At 48.7% G+C, this 18969-nt stretch overlaps 1 protein-coding gene, 1 long non-coding RNA gene and 1 pseudogene across 6 annotated transcripts; 1 reads left to right on the plus strand and 2 right to left on the minus strand.

Annotated features, from left to right (window-relative positions):
• Positions 1–233: 233 nt before the first annotated feature.
• Positions 234–7644, minus strand: CDK16 (cyclin dependent kinase 16). Of its 5 annotated transcripts, XM_078147872.1 has the most exons (17): positions 4838–5075; positions 4633–4759; positions 4265–4468; positions 3889–4022; positions 2895–3020; positions 2696–2752; positions 2493–2607; positions 2294–2388; positions 2143–2205; positions 1930–2053; positions 1638–1758; positions 1454–1551; positions 1263–1368; positions 1125–1167; positions 816–906; positions 635–712; positions 234–552 (listed from the first exon to the last, which is right to left on the minus strand). In XM_078147872.1, exons 1-17 carry the CDS (start codon positions 5036–5038, stop codon positions 515–517), a joined length of 1821 nt encoding a protein of 606 aa, XP_078003998.1. In that variant the 5' UTR covers positions 5039–5075; the 3' UTR covers positions 234–514. The 5 variants fall into 5 exon arrangements, with proteins under 5 accessions (XP_078003998.1, XP_020832174.1, XP_020832171.1 ...); XM_020976515.2 differs by lacking the exon at positions 4838–5075 and adding an exon at positions 7534–7644 and having other exon boundaries at positions 234–712; XM_020976512.2 differs by lacking the exon at positions 635–712.
• A 534-nt stretch (positions 7645–8178) lies between these two features.
• On the plus strand, positions 8179–15565 carry LOC144455010 (uncharacterized). The gene is made up of 2 exons (XR_013483643.1): positions 8179–8728; positions 13910–15565. It is a non-coding gene; the product is annotated as an uncharacterized LOC144455010 (long non-coding RNA).
• On the minus strand, positions 12377–13046 carry LOC110201049 (5-azacytidine-induced protein 2 pseudogene; annotated as a pseudogene).
• Positions 15566–18969: the final 3404 nt, after the last annotated feature.

Raw genomic sequence — 18969 nt, forward strand, 5'->3', positions numbered from 1 at the left:
CCATGGTAGGCCATTTTGAAGTGGGGCTGGATCACCCCTGCTACGGAGGTCCCAGGGGCCTTGGCCTGCCTCCTTCCCTCCTTCCCTCCCCATCTCCCTCCCTCTCCTCAGGGCTGCCGGGGGAGTTGAGCAGAGAAGGGAGAGTCATCGGGGGCTGCTGCCTCGGAGCCAGAGGCTGCCCCAGCCATGCTGTCCGATGACTGGAGAAAAACAGACAAACAGACAGCCAGACAGCGGAGGGAGGGAAGAGCTTTGTTAGCACCCTTCCACAAAAGTCAGTTGTAGGAGAATGGAGGGGGGGGGAGAGGCAGCTGAGCCAGGAGCAGGCAGGTTAGTGGAGGGGCGCAGCGGCTGCGGCGAGGTGCAAACTGTGCTGGGGTGGGGTGGGGTGGGGTAGGTAGAGAGCAAGACTGGCTCCACAGCAGCCCTCCTCCCAGCGGCCTGGATGGGCCTTCGGAGGCCTCAACCTCCAGCCAGTCACCAGCACCTTCTCAAAGCCAGCTGCCCCAAGGACCTAGAAGTCGGTGTCCACCACCCGGAAGGCTGGCCTGCCTGTGGGGGGAAGCAGAGAGCTATTGGGAAGAGCCAGCTGGCCCACAGCTGGAGGGGCCCAGAGGGTGGGGGCCACACCCACCCGAGTCTGTGAGGGAGGCAGAGCGAAGGCCTGTCTCCTTCTGTAACTGGATCTCCTTTAGTGCAAATATGGAAGTAGCTGCAGAAAGAGCAGAGAGGCCAAGAGGCATCATTTGGAGTCCCCTGGTAGGCCAAGCTGGAGCCAAATGCATCCCCCTCCCAACTAGCCCCAGCCCACTCACTGTCAGGGAGTTTATGGATTCTTGACCCCAAACTCTGGAAGAAGGGGTGTCTCATGGCGTCATCTGCAGAGATCCGATTCCGTCCCTCAAACTGACAATGAAGCCCCATGAGCAAGTCAGTCAAGGCCCTGCTTCCCATCCTCCCCCAACAAGTACACTTAGCTCTAAGGGTTCCCTTCCTCTGGGTTATCCCTCAGGACCAAAAACAGACTCCCTTCTCTCCTGCCCCCCCACCCCCCAACTCATTCTTCCTGCCCCTGCTTCAGGCAGCCCCCATGGCTGACATAACCTTTGCAGGCCCTTCCTTACCTGCAGTAGTCTGGCCAAGAGGTCTGCCCCATCGGTGTCCAGCCTGCAGCAGGAACAAAGAGAAGCCTTAGTCCCAGGTCCACCCCCCTTTTTTCCTCCTGTCCCCTTCTCACCAGCCCTGCCCCACCAGGCTCTCACCGGGGTGCATGGCTCAGCAGTGCCTCAGCCCGGTACTTGGGGTAGTCGTAATTCTTGAACTCCTCGTTGGATGAAATTCCTGGCCAAGTCTCTTCAGTGGGGGTCCCTGGAGGGGGTGTCCAACAAAGACAAGTCAGTTGAGGAGCCTGCCAGTGGAGTTGCTTCCCCTCCCAACCCAACGTAGCCCTCACCCAGAATCCGAAAGATGAAATGCAGCTGCTCCTCCACTGTAGAGCCAGGGAAGAGGGGCCTGCCTGTGGCCATCTCGTAGAAAATACAGCCCACACCCCTAGGGTACAGAGAGAGGGCCTGGCTGAGGCCCCAGGGCCACAAGGGGCTGCTCCCCCCTCTCCCCTTCCTCACCCTGGGCCTCACCACATATCTATCTGAGTGGAGTAGTCCGTGGAGCCCAGCAGGATGTCTGGAGGCCGGTACCACAGTGTCACCACCTCATTGGAGTATGTTTTGGTTGGGATAGACTTGGCCCTGGCCAGGCCTGAGAAACATTAGAGCTTAGGTTACTTGAGCACTTTGGGGCAAGATCTGGGGGACCGGGCTGGGGAGGGGGAAGAGTAGGGGCAAGAATAGAAGCAGGAAAACAGTGGGAGCTGGCGGGGGTGGGGAGGGAAGAGCCCTGAGCCCAGGCTAAGGTTGGAGCCAGGCATACCAAAGTCTGCCAGCTTGAGCTCCCCACGCTCATTGATCAGCAGGTTCTGCGGTTTGAGGTCACGGTGTAGCACCTTCTGCCGATGACAGTAGGCCAGGCCCCGGAGCAGCTGAAACAAGAAGAGCTGGGGAACAGAGACAAGGAGAGGCCTTGAAGGCTGAGTCCTGGCTGGAGGGCTGGGGAGCAGGGGGGCAAGGTCTCCCTCCCACAGACCTTGACGTTATGTGTGTTGATGATATTCCCACAGTCTTCCAGGTACTGCTTCAGGTCCTTGTCCTGAGGGAGAAGAGAGGGGAGAATCAGCCTGTGTTAACCTGAACTCTGACTAGATTCTCCCCAAGCCCTGGGGCCTCCCCTATCTTACCAGATACTCAAAGACCAGAGTCAGGGATTTCTCTGTGTGAATGATGTCATGTAGGGTGACAATATTGGCATGTTTCAGGTCCTTCAGCAGCGACACTGCAGGGGAGAACGTGAGGGGAAGAGAGGCATGGGCTTCAAGGTCCTCAGGACTGTGACACTGTGTTCCCTGCCACCCTCCCCTCCTTGTCCTTCCCTGGCACCTTCTCGAATTGCGGTGCAGGGGGCACCCTCCTCATGCTCCAGGCGGATCTCTTTCAGGGCCACCAGGTTGTCCGTCAACTTGCTCTTCCCCTTATATACAGTGGCATAGGTACCCTGAGGACCAGGGGAGGGGGCAATCAGGCCACTGGCTCACATTCCCCAAGGTTTCCCTCCCCACACACACTCCACTCCATCTCCTCACCTCCCCCAGTTTGTCCAGCTTCACATACGTCTCCAGCTTGCCAAAGCCAATTTCAGACTACAGAGAAAAGGTAAGGGGTCAGATAAAAGCAGATGCAAAGGAGCCCAGGGACTGCGGGAAGGGACAATGGCGACAAGGAAGGACCAAGATGGGACCAGCACCCACAGAGGCCAAGGGTTCCTGGCAAGCCGCTCCTCACCAGGGAGACCCGGCGGAGGCGCCGGCTCAGGGGCTTGTCAAAGAGCGGGCTATTGAGGGTCAGCTTCTCCAGATAGCCCTCAGGCAGCCGGATGTCAGCAGGTAGGGAGAGGCGCTTGTTGATGTCCTGAGATTCAAGAGGTAGAAAAGGGGGTCAGTCTCTGCTGGGGGTGGGGATGGGCAAAAAAAACATGGAGCTGAGAGGACAGTTCAGGCGGCGCCTAGCAATCAGAGAGGCTGACAGGAGAATACCCTGCTTGTGTTTGGGCCAGGGAATGGCCAAACTCCAAAAACTTCCAGGACAGCAAAGGATGCAACCATGAGTTTGTCACAAACCATCAGGACAAGGCAGGGAAGCTCATCCTGCCCCATTCTTCCTCCCTACCTCTCACTGGCACTAGAGGCCTTCCAGTGAAACCTGGGGGGGGGGGGGACGGACGACAGACTCTTCTTGGTCAGGTCCCGACAGACCAAACCAACCTCCAAAGGCCCTCCCTGAAGTCTCTCTGAGAGTCTATGGGCACAAGGTGCCCTCAAACCAGAGGGGCGAGCAGGAAGAGAATTTCATCCTTTAAGGGTTGGGGAAAAGTGAGGGGGCTTCAGGTTCCAGGAGGCTCAGGGAAGGCCTACAGGGGTACTCTGAGGTAGGTTTCTCTAGAAAAGTGCAAGAATGCAGAGAATCTGACTAACTGTGAGCTCAAAGCTTCAAAGCCGGGGGGGAATGATACTTTGGAGCCCCCCAGGGCCAAAGGCTTGGTGCCACGTGCCACCTCCAGTTAGATGTAAAAGACAGTCTACTGGCCAGCTGGGTCTTCCCAAGTTAGTCCAGGAACTTGTCTCAAAGTAAGAAGGGAGAGCAAGAAGGGTCATGCTTCAGAGCAGACAGAGGTATGGGACCAAGCCCAGACAGAGGTGGCTTGTGAGACATTAAGATCAGTAAGTAACTGGACAGGGCAGCCCTTTCTCGCCAGCCTGCCATCTCTGGCCAAGCCTACCTCAGTAGAGATCTTGCGGGCTGGATGGTTTCGCATTCGGACCCTCACAGGTGACTGCACTTCATCAGAGGATGTGGCTGAGGCCTGGTCACTCTCCCCATCTGAACCGATCTTCAGGTCTTCGTGCACAATCTCTGGGGTGGAGTAGGGGTCGGCTCAGGGGCCACAGGGATCCTTTCTTTCCCTTTCCCTTCTCCTTCCCCCTCCCCCCTATCACACAATGGCCTCAAAGGTCCTCAGACAGTCGGTGCCCCAAGACCACTCTGGGGAGCTGGACCTTTGTAGAAGGCAAAGGCCTAGAACCAGGCTGGAGGGCAGAGGCCACAGACAGGATGGGCCAGGCCTCAGCAGGCCAAGCTGGGGGGCATATAGTCACCTAGTCTGGTGCCATGGTCCAGTGGGGAGCTGAGACTGCGAGTGGCCCGAGGCCGGCGGGCCGGTGGTGGCGGAGGCTGCCGGGGTGCCCGGGGAGTTGGGCCCAGGGCGGGCAGGCTCCTGGAGGCTCGGGGGGGCAGGCGAACCGTGGGTAGCAGGCTGTGGGATGAGGGCAAGGCGCCCTTCCTCCCACCAGGGCTAGGGCCTGGGCCAGGGAGCAAAGCCAAAGGGAGGGTGGGTAACAGATGAGGGAGAACAAGTAGGAGTAGCACGAAGCACACAGAAAGGAAGAAAATGGAGAAAACCAATCACCCAAATCCGAAGGGAGAGCCCAGCCGGCCCCCAGAAGCCCCTGCGGCCTGGCCTCACCGTTGTCACTGCAGTTGCTGTCTTCGATGTTGATCTGCTCAGAGCCGCTGCTCTTCTCTGGAGGCCTGCTTCCCCGGAGTGTCATGGAAAGCTGCCGCTTGATCTTTTTCATTCGGTCCATGGTGACCTGGGGGGAGGCGGCAGATTGAGTTCCTGCTCCTCAGGGGTTCCCCAGGGGCTGGCTCTCTGAGGGTGACAGGCCCACCTGGCTGGCTGAGGGCACAGGGCCTTCTCCTTGTGTGCTGCCCTGCCCAGTGGACTCACTGTAGGAGCACAGGGCCCCACAACATAGGTCATCAGCTGGAGGAGTAGGCTGGGCAGGGGGCTCAGCTTCTCCCGCATGCCCCGAAAGGCGGCCTTGGACGTGGCCATAGAATGGTATGTTCCGTTGGCACCAGCCCCACATCCCCCCCAACTGCCAGGGGATGGAATGTTCCCACTGCCCCAGGGAATCACATGACCCTGGCAACCGTTGCCACAGGGACTAAATTGGACAGTCCCATAGGCCAGCTATGGGTGGGGGAGGGGGGAACTAGATAGAGGCCTAGCTCCATGGGCCCAAGGACCTTGGGGGCTCAGCTCCACCCCACCCCCCCTTACTCAAATGGGACGGCTCCCAGAATGACCTGTCTGTCCTCCCAGCTGGTAGGAAAGGAGATTCAACAATGACCACATAAGGGGCCACCCCACCCCCAGCAAAGCCAGGTGGGGTGGGGCAGGGCAGGGTGGGGTGGGGCTAGAGTCTCCTTCCCTTTCTCCCACAGGGTCTCCCTAGTTCAGTTTGAGGGTTCCCCAAGCCTGTATCTCCCCAAGGAATAGTAGAGTGGCCTGGGGACACAAGGTTTAAGGCTTAGTGTCAGCCTCACCATCCCCCTATCCCAGGGAAGGAAGAGGGGTATTCCTCTATCTCCAGCCTAGCCCTGGTTGCAGGGAGAGGCCCTGGCTGACTCAGCAGCTATAAATATCTCAGCTAAGGCTGGCAAGGGGGGCCAGGGCCTGGGCCTTGGAAAGGAAGGGAGAGAACCATCAGGGTTAAGACCACTGAGAAGCTTCGGGGGCCAGGGCCTGGGCCTTGGCAGGGAAGGGAGAAAGGGGGGTCTTAAGAAAGGGAAGGGTGTTCAGAAGACCTCAGGATTACGCATAATGCATTAACTGCCCAGCCTTAGCCCTAGATGGAAAGTGCAGCCAAGCAGGATGTCTGAGGTACCAGCTGCTTGCAGGGAAGCAGAGGGAAGGGAGGGCAGGAGGCTGGGCTAGGAGCCTGCCCATTCCTGGGAAACTCAGGCCAGCTAAGGCCTTGGAGCAGAAGGGCAGCCATCCCTAGCAGAACACCCGTGACTATTCAGAGCCTTCCCTTATTGCTAAGGTAGCCTTTCCAGGTCTGAGTTCATTTGAGCCTCATTTTACAGATTAAGGGACCTGGGATGCTGAGACGTTCTGTGATTCCATGGTTAATCAGCTCGGGTCACAAGAGGGACGTGAAGCCAGGGCTTTCCTTCAACAACTTAGGTTTTAGGAGGTAGCCTTACTTGTCTTCTCTATTGCACCTGAAGAAACACTTCCCTGACTCTAGGCCCAGGAGCCAGGTTCCCACAGGCTTCAAGCCATCACCATCTTCTGATCCCCTCCTCCCCCAGGAGTCCTGAGACATGCCCAGCAATTCCTGCTGGAGGAGTCTCTGAAGCTAGGGACACAGCTTGCTGAAAGCAAGGTCGGAAGGGGCTTCTGTGTCTAGGACACAGAAGAATTTCTGGAGCTCACTCCAAAGGTCCTGCCTGCAGAACAGAAATATCCAAGAATGGGACCAAGGTCATAGGTCAGGTTAGGGGCTGGGACGTGAAGCTGGGGCTTCTGCCCATCTACTGTCCATCTGACCCCATGCCTAGAAACCATCTGCTGCTTTGGGGGAGGGGAGCCCCTCGAATTTCCTGATTTTGCTGGAAGAACTTTGAACCATAACCTCTTCTCATGTAGAAGGGAGCTAATGGGACCTGGGGGCTGCCCCAGGCACCATTTGCCTCACTTTCCTCCACCATAAAATGGGAATGATAGCACCTACTTCCCAAGGTTGTTGTGGGGATCAAAAGAGAATCCATGTGGAAGCTCTTTACAAAGCTGTAGAAAGGATAGCTATGATGATGACGACGATGATTTCTGTGGGAGAAGAGTTTTAAGGGAACTGGAGGGGAGATTATAGGGAAGTACCTTGGAATTACCTAAGAATCACATTCCTGGGGGAGGGAGGAGGAGCCTCCTATTCCTGCTAGGGGAAAGGTCTAGGGAACTCCAAGGACATATCACTGAGGATGGGAGAGGGGGGAAACAGGCAGAGAACCTTCAAGGACCTTGTATATCTTGGGGGAAAGGAAAGAGTCTGTGAAGAAATAGGGATCATATAATTAGGCTTGGAAGAGACCTTCAGTATCACCTAGTTCCATCTGTCATTTCACAGAGGAGGTAAGGGGTACTCCAAGAGGCCAATTGACTTGCCCAAGGTCACACAGGTAGGAAACAGCAGAGGCAGCGTTTAAGGCAATGTCATCCCACTGGAACAAGTCCTGCATGCACCACACTGCCTCTGGTTCTTGGGGAGCCTGGGGAACCCCGAGGAACCAATTGCTGGAGGACAGGAGAACTAGAGAACACTGATTCCCCTCCCCATTCCCACAGGATCTTGGGGTGGTAGGTAAAGAGGGGTGGAGGTCTGGGGGGGGGTGGTTATAGAAGGCAGGGCTTGGGTGGGATGAGCAGAGGGCAGAGTCCCAAGGTGGCCACACCCCCCCTTTTTCCCCAGGCCCCAGTGCATTGTAGGAAACTCCCAGCCCTGCATCCTCCGGCCTGGGCCCCCACCCCTCTGGGAAAAAAGGGGGGGGTGGCAGCGGGGGAAGGGCAGGAGCTTACCGGAGGCAGCAGGGGTGGGGACGCGCGCGGGGGCGCGGGGGCGCGGGGGGTCTCAGTGCTGCGGGCCCGGCGCGGTGGCGGCTGCGGCGGCGACCCCCTGGGCTCCGTGGGAGGCGGCTCCGGGCAGGCCCCGGCGGCGGCGGCCCCGGCGGCGGCGGCGGCGGCGGCGGCGGCGGCGCGGGAGGTCCCAGTAGTCGTCGGCCATGGCGGCTGGGCTCGACCCGCCCGCGTCGTCCCGCTCAGCCGCCCATGGGCCTGGCCGCCGCCGCGGAGCCCCAGGAGCGAGATCCCGATCACGCCGCGCCGCGCCGCGCCCTGCGCCCTCGCCCTGGGCCGCTCGCTGTGCCTGGCGCGGTCCCTGTCCCGGCTCCGAGCCTGGCTCCCCGCAGCCGCCCAAGCCGCGGCGGCTCCGGCACCTGCGCACAAGGCCCCGCCTCGGGGCCAGTGGGAGGAGGAGGAGCCCGGAACGTCCCACAGACTCTGTCTCCGGGAGGGGGGAAGCGCCGAGACGGGAGGGGGCGGCTCGGCGCCGACGCCCCAGCACGCCAAACTGAGGGCCCCTGGGAGGAAGAGGGAGAGCCCTCCGAGCGGACTTGGTACGGTCCCAGGTGTCGGCGGGGGCGGCTCGGGCCGGCCCACAGCTAGCGGCGGGTGGGGAAGGAGGCTTGAAAGGGGTGGAGACGGGCTTTACTCGGGGGCGCTGTCAATAGCCCAGCGATCTTCCGGGACGCCCAGGAGAGGCTAGGAAAGTCTGGCGACAGCAATGGCCCTCTCCCAGGCGTTCCCCAGACCCGAAGCGGAGACGCGGCGCCCGAGCTGACAGCTCCTTCCCGCTGCCCCAGATTGGTACGGCCTTCCTCCGGGCTCTCTTCACCCTGGCTCCTCCCCGGGGGAGGGTCCCGTCCACTCCCAGGAGCTGATTGGTCAGGGGCTCTGGTTTTTTTTTTCCCACCTCCCGCGGCCTCGCCCCCTAGGTGCGCTGTTCCCAGTTTGGCCCTGCCCTCCTTCCCACTCCGCCCCCTTCAGTCCAGGGCCCCGACCCCGAATCCCGGTTGGGCCCTACGCAATGATTGGACCGGGATCACAGAAGCCTGCCCTCTCGGCCCCCGTTCCAAGGGCGCTGCTGCCGCAGGTCTGCCCGGCCCTTCTGCTCGCCGGGGGCTCGTGGGCTGCGTCGGCCGAGTCGTGGAGGAGGGTCCGTAGGCAGGTTTCACTTTCATTCGGGTTCTTGCTTTATCACTGTGCAGACTGTAGTTCTAAAGCCCTTCGAAGCTGCTTTTCTCTTGGCTCAGTGCGCTTTCCCAGTTCGCTCTGAAACTCTCCTTTTCATCATTTCTTAGGGCCCGCTAACGTTCCAGTGCATCCACACGTCGTATTTAGCCGGGCCCCGGTCGGGCGCCCCCTAATTTCCAGATTTGGGCTACAAGGAAAAGATGCTCTAAATAGTTTTGTACGTAGGAGTCCTTTTCCTTTTTAATCTTTTGGGGGTTAGTCCCAATAGTAGCATGGCTGGGTCAAAGAAAAACAGTAATACCAATAATGTACTCTGCAATTTAGGTTTCAGTCTGCCAGAAACAATTTGGTTTTATATATATATATATATATATATATATATATATATATGTCCAATGCATTTCTAGCTTGGGAAGAGACATGTCCAAAATGGTATAGTTCCCCATGCCGATTTATAGGAATCTTGAGCAAAGAAAAGATCATATTGTATTAAAATAGAGTTTGGGGGTTGACATTCCAGAATAGTCATCAATCAGTTCCTTCCTGTGATCAATATCTTAACCTTGAATTTCCTAAGAAAAGACTGTTCCTAGGTGGGTTGTGGTACCAATCAGTTCACTTGGGGGAAGACAATGAACAATAGTATTATTCCATCTAGACAAAAGTTCAGTTTGGTTATATCACCCTTATTCCATTTCAAAGGCAGGCTTTGTTCTTTCCATTTTCCTAAAGGAAAAAGGCTGGAAAGGGCTTGGGGCTGGAGAAATATTATTTCTTAATATTTCTGGAGAAACTGAAAAGGAAATTTTAAAATATGTTTTCACAACAGGTTAGTGACTTTTGGGGCATAGTTCCTAATTCCCAATTCCCAGCTATACCAATGGTTCATTAGTGTACCTGTTTTACCACAGCCCCTCCAACATTTCTCAGTTTCCTCATTTGTGACCTTTGCCAGTCAAATAGATGTGAAAAACCTCAATATTGCTTTTGGGGGGGGCAAGGCAATGGGGTGAAGTGACTTGCCCAGGGTCACTCAGCTAGTAAGTGTCAAGTGTCTGAGGTCATATTTGAACACAGGTTTTCCTGAATCCAGGGCTGGTGCTCTATCCACTGCGCCATCTGGCTGTCCCTGTTATTATTTTTTTTCAAACAAATAATTTACTTAAACAATACAATTTCATCTTTGCATTGTTAACAATGTTGGCCAAGCCAGTATCTCTCCCAGTTTACTACTTTTAAAAAGAAAAAAACAGACTCAATTTTACTTAAGGAAGAGCAACACCAGTGAGCTACATTGGAGATCAGATATAACAGTCTATGCAGCCCCATGAAAAATAGTTTCTGCTATTTTGTTATCATACAGGTAGTTAGTTCTATCAGCTAAAACTTATTGATTTGTGTTGTTTCATGCATATTGGGTTGTATTATTTCGAAAGAAATTGTACTTCCTTGAGTCAGCTGTGTTCACTGATCAGAATGAATTCCAGCATGTGACACAAGTTCCATTAATCACAGACAAGCCAGTGTATGTGAGTAAGGTAATAGAAATGTGCAAACAATATCTGGTTTTGTTTATGTATGCTGTTCAATAATACAGCAGGATGTTTGAGGAATTCTTTTGAGTTTAAAAAAAAATACCAAATTGCCTGCTACTGAAAAGGGGGGAAAAAGGCATTCTACATGAAACACTGAAGATCTCAAGACAAAAAAGTATCTACACCAGGAGATGTCTGAATGGCATCAGTTACATGTAATGGATACACAATCTTTACCACAAAGCTCCTAGGAAGGCCAGCTATTTCTTCAATGCTTGTAAACAGTTTGTACTTGCCCCAAAGCTCTAGCAGCTCCACAAAAATTACTTCAGTAACTAATGATTGTTCACTAAATTTGAAATTTTCTCCATGAGGTTAATGTATTGCCATTTTAAAATTAAGTTACTTTGCTAAAGAAAAGGCAACTAGCACGGTCACTTGGGGACAGTTTGTTTTTTGCCAGTTGTACATTTGAATACTCACACACACCTCTTCACATACCAATCTGTCTGAAATTGTAAATCATTTTCTACGTGACTCCATCTATCACCCAATCAGTGTCATGCAGTTTTGCCATAAAAAGTTTTCCAGTTATTTTGTCACTTTTTTTTAACTTAAAAAAATCTTACTTTTAAATTGAATGCCCCAGGGAGCTATTGAATTTGGGTTCCAATGATTGAGCAGTCTGCAGTGTAAACAGAATGAAAATTACACAGAAATAAGGGTGACCATTCTAGTACTTTGGTAACAAGCACCATTGGTCTTAGAAAGGAAGAAAATTTGAACTAAGTGGTGTATAGAAATGGACTATCCATAGAACAATTATTCCATATTGCTATTTTCACAATCTATACATGTTCATAAAAAGACCAATGGGAATCCAAATACATTTTACATCTACTTGCTCCCCAGGCAGGGTTGTTGTTTTTTTTTTTTTAAATTTACGTGATTTAAACCAAAAGTACCATCAACCTTTCTGTTATTCTTGTGAATGAATGTATTTATGATTTTGTTGTTCAGTTGTATCCAACTATCTGTGATCCCATTTGGTGTTTTCTTAGCAAAGATACTGGAGTGGTTTGCCATTTCCTTCTCCAGCTCATTTTTACTGAGGAGGAACTGAGGCAAACAGAGTTAAGTGATTTGCCCAGGGTCATACAACTGTCTTAGGCCAGATTTGAACTCAGGAAGATAGTTTTCCTGACTCCAGGCCAGGCACTCTATCTACTGCATTAGCTGCCATATTTATGATTTAGACACCTTATAAAACCTGTCTATATTTCTGAACTTGAGCTCAAAAACTAGTTCCTATCATTTTTCTTTGATGCCTGAGATGCCTAAAATCTACAGGAATTGCTATCAAAGGTACAGTTGTCTTTGAAAAGCACTAAGGGGATTTCTGAAATTTCTGTAGTTTATTAAGTAGTGCATGTGTCTATACTTACCTAAAATAGAGCTGGTTGGCACAGTTGTTTTAGTGTATAGTGAAAGAAACAAACCTAACTCCATGACAGCAGGACAGTACGTATAAATCCAAGCATACTTGAAATTGAGGACAGCCACAGAACACTATACCATAATGGAGTCCAAATTGCCTTTCAGTTCCTTTCCCAAGGTGACTACAACTCTCTTCAGAATTAGTTCTTGTAAAGGCAGTTTGGATTCTGCTGGTCCCAGCGATGCAGGTTGGGGGAAGGTGTTTTCCTTTGACTTTCCCCAAATGCTCTCACTCCGAAGCTCAGGAGTACTGGTGAATTGTCTCCTAAAGAATTTCTGCCATAGGAATTCTGCTCCTGAAAGCTTGTGCCACCACTAAGGATGACTCTTGTTATCTGCCCTTGACTAGAGACTTGCTTTCTCCAATAAAAGCTTTGCATCTCTGGGAGGAGGGGAACCCATGGCAGTACAGAGGGCTTTGCTTTGCTTTCATTTGGTGAAGGAGGAGTGTGTCTTTTGCAGGCTTAAGTTAAAGACATCAAATCTAATTTTGTGCAGTCCTTCACTAGGTTTTCAACGCATGGGGCCAGCGCACAAAATTTTTGGGTTGGGTATGGGGTTTGAAATGTTCTTGGTCCTCAGGCTTGCACTTGCATCTCAAGAAGTCAATTAGACATTTGTCTCTTGAGTTCCCAGTAGGCTTGTTGCATGTTGTAATTCGAAATGCTTGGCCTTTAGCATCCGGTGTTATTGAGATCTTTACACTTTGGTTCTTAGAACACCACAGCGTTTCTTTCTCCTCAGTTCCAGCTCCTGTTCCATACCATGGATTTTCAGGTCACTTCCAGCTAGATGAAGGTCCGTTTGGATTCCTCATCATGTGCTGAGCCTGGACATCCTCCCAGAACTGGAGGAATTCTGCTCCTTAGTCTGGAGCTGTCCATTGAATACTTTCAAAGATTCAAAGTTGTCTATATCGGTTTTATCCCATTTGTTTTTCAAATGCTCCCTGTCTATGCGGAGCTCTGGAGAAGCACGATAGGTGTTTACTTGTTCTTATCCCACTGAGTTTGTTTCTTTATCTAATCAGGTTTTGAGAAGCTTTTCTTCCAAAAATCACATTCTTTTCAAGAGTGATTTCTCCTTCTCTAAATCCTTAAGTCTCTTTTTGATGTGCTCATATGCAGTGATAAGGGCAAAGTATGAAGCCCCAGACTCATCTCCTGCATAGAAATGACCATATTTTTTTTTCCTCTGAATCTTTTCATGGTTCAGAACATAAATGTCATCTTCTACTAGTACATCCATGATGGTGCCTTGTTGGGTCAGCAGGATCACAGTGGGCTTCTGGCTTGGGGAAGACCTCAACAGCTGCAGTGACTGCTTGGGCCAGACATTTGCATTTTTCTAATAGTGATTTGAGGAGTTTGTTTTATGATTATACTTCTTTCCATTCCAAAATAGAAGCCTGCTTGGACATTTGCTTGAGCCAGTGGTTCCCATGTAGTGGATTGTGATGACAAGTCTAAGGTGTTCCCACTAAAAAATTCTTTAATGGTGTCATAAGCGGTAAATAATTGCCCAGTTATGTTACAAATATATGTTTCCTCTGTGACCACAAGTATGTGCATGTTGGAAATATTATAGGTTTGTTTCTGGAGTGATTTGAAACTATCATGCATAATTAAATAAATAAAATAAAAAAGGGGGCATCTAGGTGGCACAGTGGGTAAAGCACGTCCCTGAATTCAGGAGGACCTGAGTTCAAATCCGGCCTCAGACACATAACACTTACTAGCTGTGTAACCCTGGGCAAGTCACTTAACCCCAATGCCTAGCCAAAAAATTAAAAATAAATAAATAAATTTTAAATAAATAAATAAATGAAGCTATCATGCACCCAATGGCCCGATGATTTTGGTGTTCATGAAGCCATTCCATCAAACTGACTGCTTGTGACTAAGTGTAATATATTCTTGCAGTTTCTGTCATCAAATTGTTCCCAAACTGCCACAAGGGTTCAACATTCAAGTACAAACCAATTCCCAGTGGATGGCCAGGCACACATGCACACTTTCATTGATGTTCATGGCACCAGAGTAGCTCCCTTATTCCCCTCTGTTCCATTGTTATGTAATCATGTGATTGAGGCATTGCAAATGTCCTTGCAGCACATGGCAGGCTGCTTGAAAGCTATGATCTTTGGACGTGCATATCATGGACACAACCATCATGGACCATCACGAATATTCTGCAGAAACAAACCTTATCTTGCACGTCATGGTGGTGTTAAGGCTGTTTTCCAATTTCAACTTATCCTGCACTCGTGTGACTATTCTTCTATCTGATGGACTTTCATATGGACTGGATGGTGATATGGACAGTCTTTCAATAGAGTTTTCTGTGCGAGGATAGCAGAAGACCCGAAAGTCTGATGTGAGTAGACTCTTCCCTTACAAAAGATACATTATATAGAAACATTGTTAGAACACAAAACAATACAAGCAACTACATTTTAAGCACATTCATTATTTAATATAGTACTCATGAATAGTAAGTAGAAAAGTAAATATTTGGTATTGTTACTAGCTATTTTTTAATTTAAATTTTTATATTTCATTTTTCCAATTACATGGAAAAATGTTTTAAATATTTTTTAAAATGTTGACTTTCAAATTCTCTCCCTCCTTCCTGCCCCCTCCTTGAGAAGGCACATAATTTGATATGGATTATACATGTGTAGTCATGCTAAACATTTCCATATTACTTATGTTACAAAAGAAAACACGAACAAACAAAACTCCAAGAAAAATAAGGAAAGTTTAAAAAAGTCTGCTTTGATCTGCATCCAGGCTCCATCAGCTCCTTCTCTGGAGGTGGAGAACATTTGTCATCACGAATCCTTCAGAATTGTCTTGGATCGTTGTATTGCTGAGGATAGCTAAGTCATTCGTGGTCGATCATCAAACAATGAGGCTGTTCTTGTGTACAACATTCTCCTGGTTCTGCTCACTTCACTCTGCATGAGTCCATATAAGTCTTTCCAGGTTTTTCTGAAATCACCTGCTCATCATTTTTTATAGCACAGTAGTATTCCATCACAAGCCAAGCATATACCACAACTTATTCAGCCATTCCCCCATTGATGGGCATCCCCTCAATTTCCAATTCTTTGCCACCTCAAAAAGAGCTGCTACAATTTTTTTTTGTACAAATAGATCATTTCCTCCCACTTTAAAAAATCTCTTTGGGATACAGACCTAGTAGTGGTATTGCTGGATCAAAGGTAAGCACAGTTTTTATAGCCCTTTGGGCATAGTTTCAAATTGCCTTCCAGAATGGTTGGATCAGTTCACAACTCCACCAACAGCACATTAGTGTTCCAGTTTTCCCACGTCCCATCTCTTGTTCATGCCCTTTGACCCAGGGGTGGGGAACCTTCGGCCATGAGGCCAAGTGTAGCCCTCTAGGTCCTCAAGTGTGGCCCTTTGACTGAATCCAAACTTCACAGAACAAATTCCCTTAATAAAAGGATTTGTTCTGTGAAGTTTGGATTCAGTCAAAAGGCTGCACCCCAGGACCTAAGAGGGCCACATGTGGATGTAGATTCTCCACCCCTGCTTGACCATTTACCAATTGGGGAATGACTTGTATTCTTATAAATTTGATTCAGTTTTCTATACATTTGAGAAATGAGGATTTTATCAGAGAAACCTGCAAAAAAAAATTCCTCTGTTTTCTACTTTCCTTCTAATCTTGGTTGCACTAGATTTGTTTGTGAGAAATCTTTAAAATTTAATATAATAAAAATTATCCATTTTACGTTCTGTAATGCTTTCTATCTCTTGTTTGGTCATAAATTCTTCCCTCATCTATAGATCTGACAGGTAAGATATCCTAGGCTCCCCTAGTTTGCTTAAGTATCACCCTTTATATTTAAATCACATGCCCATTTTGACCTTATCTTGGTATATGGTGTTGGTCTCTCCTGGTAAATGTTGGTCTACACCTAGTTTCTGCCATACTATTTTTCCAGTTTTCTCAGCAGTTTTTGTCAAATCGTGAATTCTTATCTGCAGTCTGCTCTGGGCTCCAGGTCCAGTCACCGCCCTGCTGAGACAGACCTTTCCTGCCGACCTCCCAAGTCATCCTGGTCTGGAAAGTTGTTTCTCCCTGAGCTTTTGTTGGTTCTACTACTCCATAATTCAATGTGAAGTGTTATTTTAAATTTGTTTGGATAGGAATTTGGGAGAGTTCATGAGTCCCTGCCTTTACTCTACCATCTTGGCTCTGCTCCCTAGCCTTTTATTTTCATTGGTTAGATGGTTACACATTTTGAAAATTAATTTAATCTCCTACAAAAAGAGCTTTAAAAATTCTGCCATTTGCAACCACATTTTTGTGTGAGTGAACATTTTCATTTTATTCTTGTGTTTAATCAAAATACAGAAATAAACTTAACGTAGAACCAGATTTAAGACTGGGTTTGTCTCTTGTTGAGCCAAATATTGCAAATGTTGGTTCAAATTAAAAAAAAATCTAACATAAAAATTAAGTTTACATACGATTATTATATCTTAGTAAACATCTTCTGAATTCTGCCATTTCATTAAAGTGTTATTTATGTTCAACCAAATTCATCAAATAAAGAAATCTAATATGAAGTCTTGCAAATAATCATAAACATAGGAGGTCTTGCTGGGTTCTTTCTTTTCATTGTTGCAGAATGTCCTACACAAAATATCATTATAATTAATTGTATGACTTTATATTTTAGATTTTCATAATTATAGGTGGAAAATTTCTATTTTCCAATTACCATTATATACATTTTAATTTGGAGCTTTAGGGGGGCAAAAGTTATTATTGTAGTTATTGTAAAAAAAAATTAGTAAATCTAAGAGAATATTATGAGTAGTAAATTACCCTACAGGTTCAAAGACATTTTTTGTTGTTGTTGAAAGGGGTTCAGGGAACAAAAAAAGGTTGGGAACCTCTTCCTTAGACCATAGTGTTTTCCTAATGGGAGTTCAGTCTATGGTTCAAAAGATCCTTCACTGAATACCAAACATTTTGGTTTTTTATTTTACTCAAATGCAGCAGTAACTAACTGTCTGTGGGTATGACTTCTCAAAAGTGGCCTTTGCCAACTCCCTGGTGTTGTGTTTTTCTCTAGAGTTTCTCATGATGGATTAAGAGAGTCCTTGAGAATCAGATTGCCAGCCATCTTGGGGAGGGAGTGGGGGAGGGTGGATTTAAAACTCAAAAGCTTCTGGAAGTGATTGTTGAAAACTAAAAATAAATAAATTAATTTAAAAAAACCAAGAGGGTCCTTGAACTTGTTCAAGTGGGAGAGGTTTAGGAAAAAGTGTGGTCTTATAGGGGCTTTTTGCTGCTTCCTGTTGGAAAAAGAAAATTGTCACTGGCAGTCTTCCTGCTATCAAATCGATTTTCAAAAGGCTTGCATGTTTCAGAGTTCCTCATACTTCCAAAGGTTATTGCATTGCACAAGGTTGCCAATGCCTGATCTTCATAGAAAATCACCAAATTGGGGGGGGGGGAAGCTAGGTGGTGCAGTGGATAGAGCACAGGCCCTGAAGTCAGGAGGACCTGAGTTCAAATCCAGCCTCAGACCAAGCACTTGACACTTACTAGCTGTGTGACCCTGGGCAAGTCACTTAACCCCAATCGCCTACAAAAGAAAAAAAAGAAAGAAAGAAAATCACCAAATAGGTCCAATGTTTTCACATAGGCATTGGCAACCTGAACATCATTGGGAGACCAACACTTTGAAAGATTTTGAAAGATGACACCTTCCAGGGAGCCCAGATACCTTCCCATTCAGTTCTCCAAAGTGTCTCTCTGTCATCCCTTCTCCCTTAGTGAGCTCTGCTTCTTCTTCTTCCTCTATCAGGTCTTCAGGAATGAAGGTCCTAGCAGTCCTTGGATCCACTGAGACATCTGTCATGGTATCTGACAGCAGGCTCTTGTTAAGAGAATTCAGATGGATATCTTCAGGTGGGGGTGGGGTCTGTAAAGACGAAGGCCAAGCCTGCTGCTTGTAGTTCCCACTCTGGGTGCCTGAAGACTAGAGCTTCTGCAGCTGCCACTGCTGTATATAATCCCCTTTACACTTTTTGCAAAAGTTATTGTGAATCCCAAGCATCAGGTCAATTGAGTGAATTCAATCCAAAATACATTTGGATTGGTTGAATAACATCATGTTGACAAAACATAGGACAAATGACAATTTTTTCATGTTCCATTGGGATGATAGCATGTTTTGTGGGCATGACCCAGAATGGTGTAGTAGCAAGAACATTAGATTTGAAGGCACAGGACCTGCCTGAATTTGAATCCTTACTGTGTCATTTGCTAGCTGTGTGACATTGGGTGACTCACTTCTTCTCTTTGCCTTTATAACAAGAGGAGGTTAGACTCAATCACCTCTCTCAGGCATTGAGAAGCCAATCAGACAGCACAGTGTGGACTAATTGTGGGCTTTACTGGTGAGGATATTTCCCCCATCATCTCCACTGGCCCTGAATTGAGAGAGAAGTGGAGAACAAGACAGCGACTTTTGGTGGGAGAGCACTCAGCTGGGAATCCGTTGGACTCCAGGGCTTTGGAGTCTCTTGTCCTAAGAGAATGTTCTCCAGCCTTGGGTTTGGGCTTCCTCCTCTCTTACCTTCCCTTGCTTCCTCCTGCTGGACAAGGCTTTCAAAAAGCTCACTTTGGGATGAAGTTCCCTGAGTGTCCACACTGGTCTCTTTAGACAGCTCTCTCTTTTCCCTCCTCATTTCAAACATTTCTGTTCACTTCTTCTCACTCCTTCTGAGCTAACTTCTGGAGAATTTTCTGGAACTTTTGAAATCTTCTCTCCCCAAATCTCTGGTGCGTGTTGCACTTTGCCCATTTTTCTTCTCCTTCATTACAAACTATATGGACTAGGTGTGGGTGCAATTGCTATGGAGTAAGTGTCTGAACTAAATCTGGCACCAACATAGTCTACTTTGGGAAGCAGGGGGCCACCAGACTGCCTGAGAAGGGTGGAATTTGCCCAGGACAGAAACAAAGAATGTCAAAGCTCCTGAGTCAATCAAGTCAATCAGCAGGGAGTCTGGTCCTGCCAGTGACAGGAGCACTTCTATCTAGCCTGGGTGAGATTGGGAGGCCTAATTCTGAAGGAAAAAAGCCTAAAACAATTCAAAAAGCAAACAAACTCTCAGGT

Source organism: Phascolarctos cinereus, unplaced genomic scaffold (genome assembly GCF_003287225.1).
Source record: "Phascolarctos cinereus isolate Bilbo 61053 unplaced genomic scaffold, phaCin_HiC Scaffold_8;HRSCAF=390, whole genome shotgun sequence".
Taxonomy (NCBI): Eukaryota; Metazoa; Chordata; class Mammalia; order Diprotodontia; family Phascolarctidae; genus Phascolarctos; species Phascolarctos cinereus.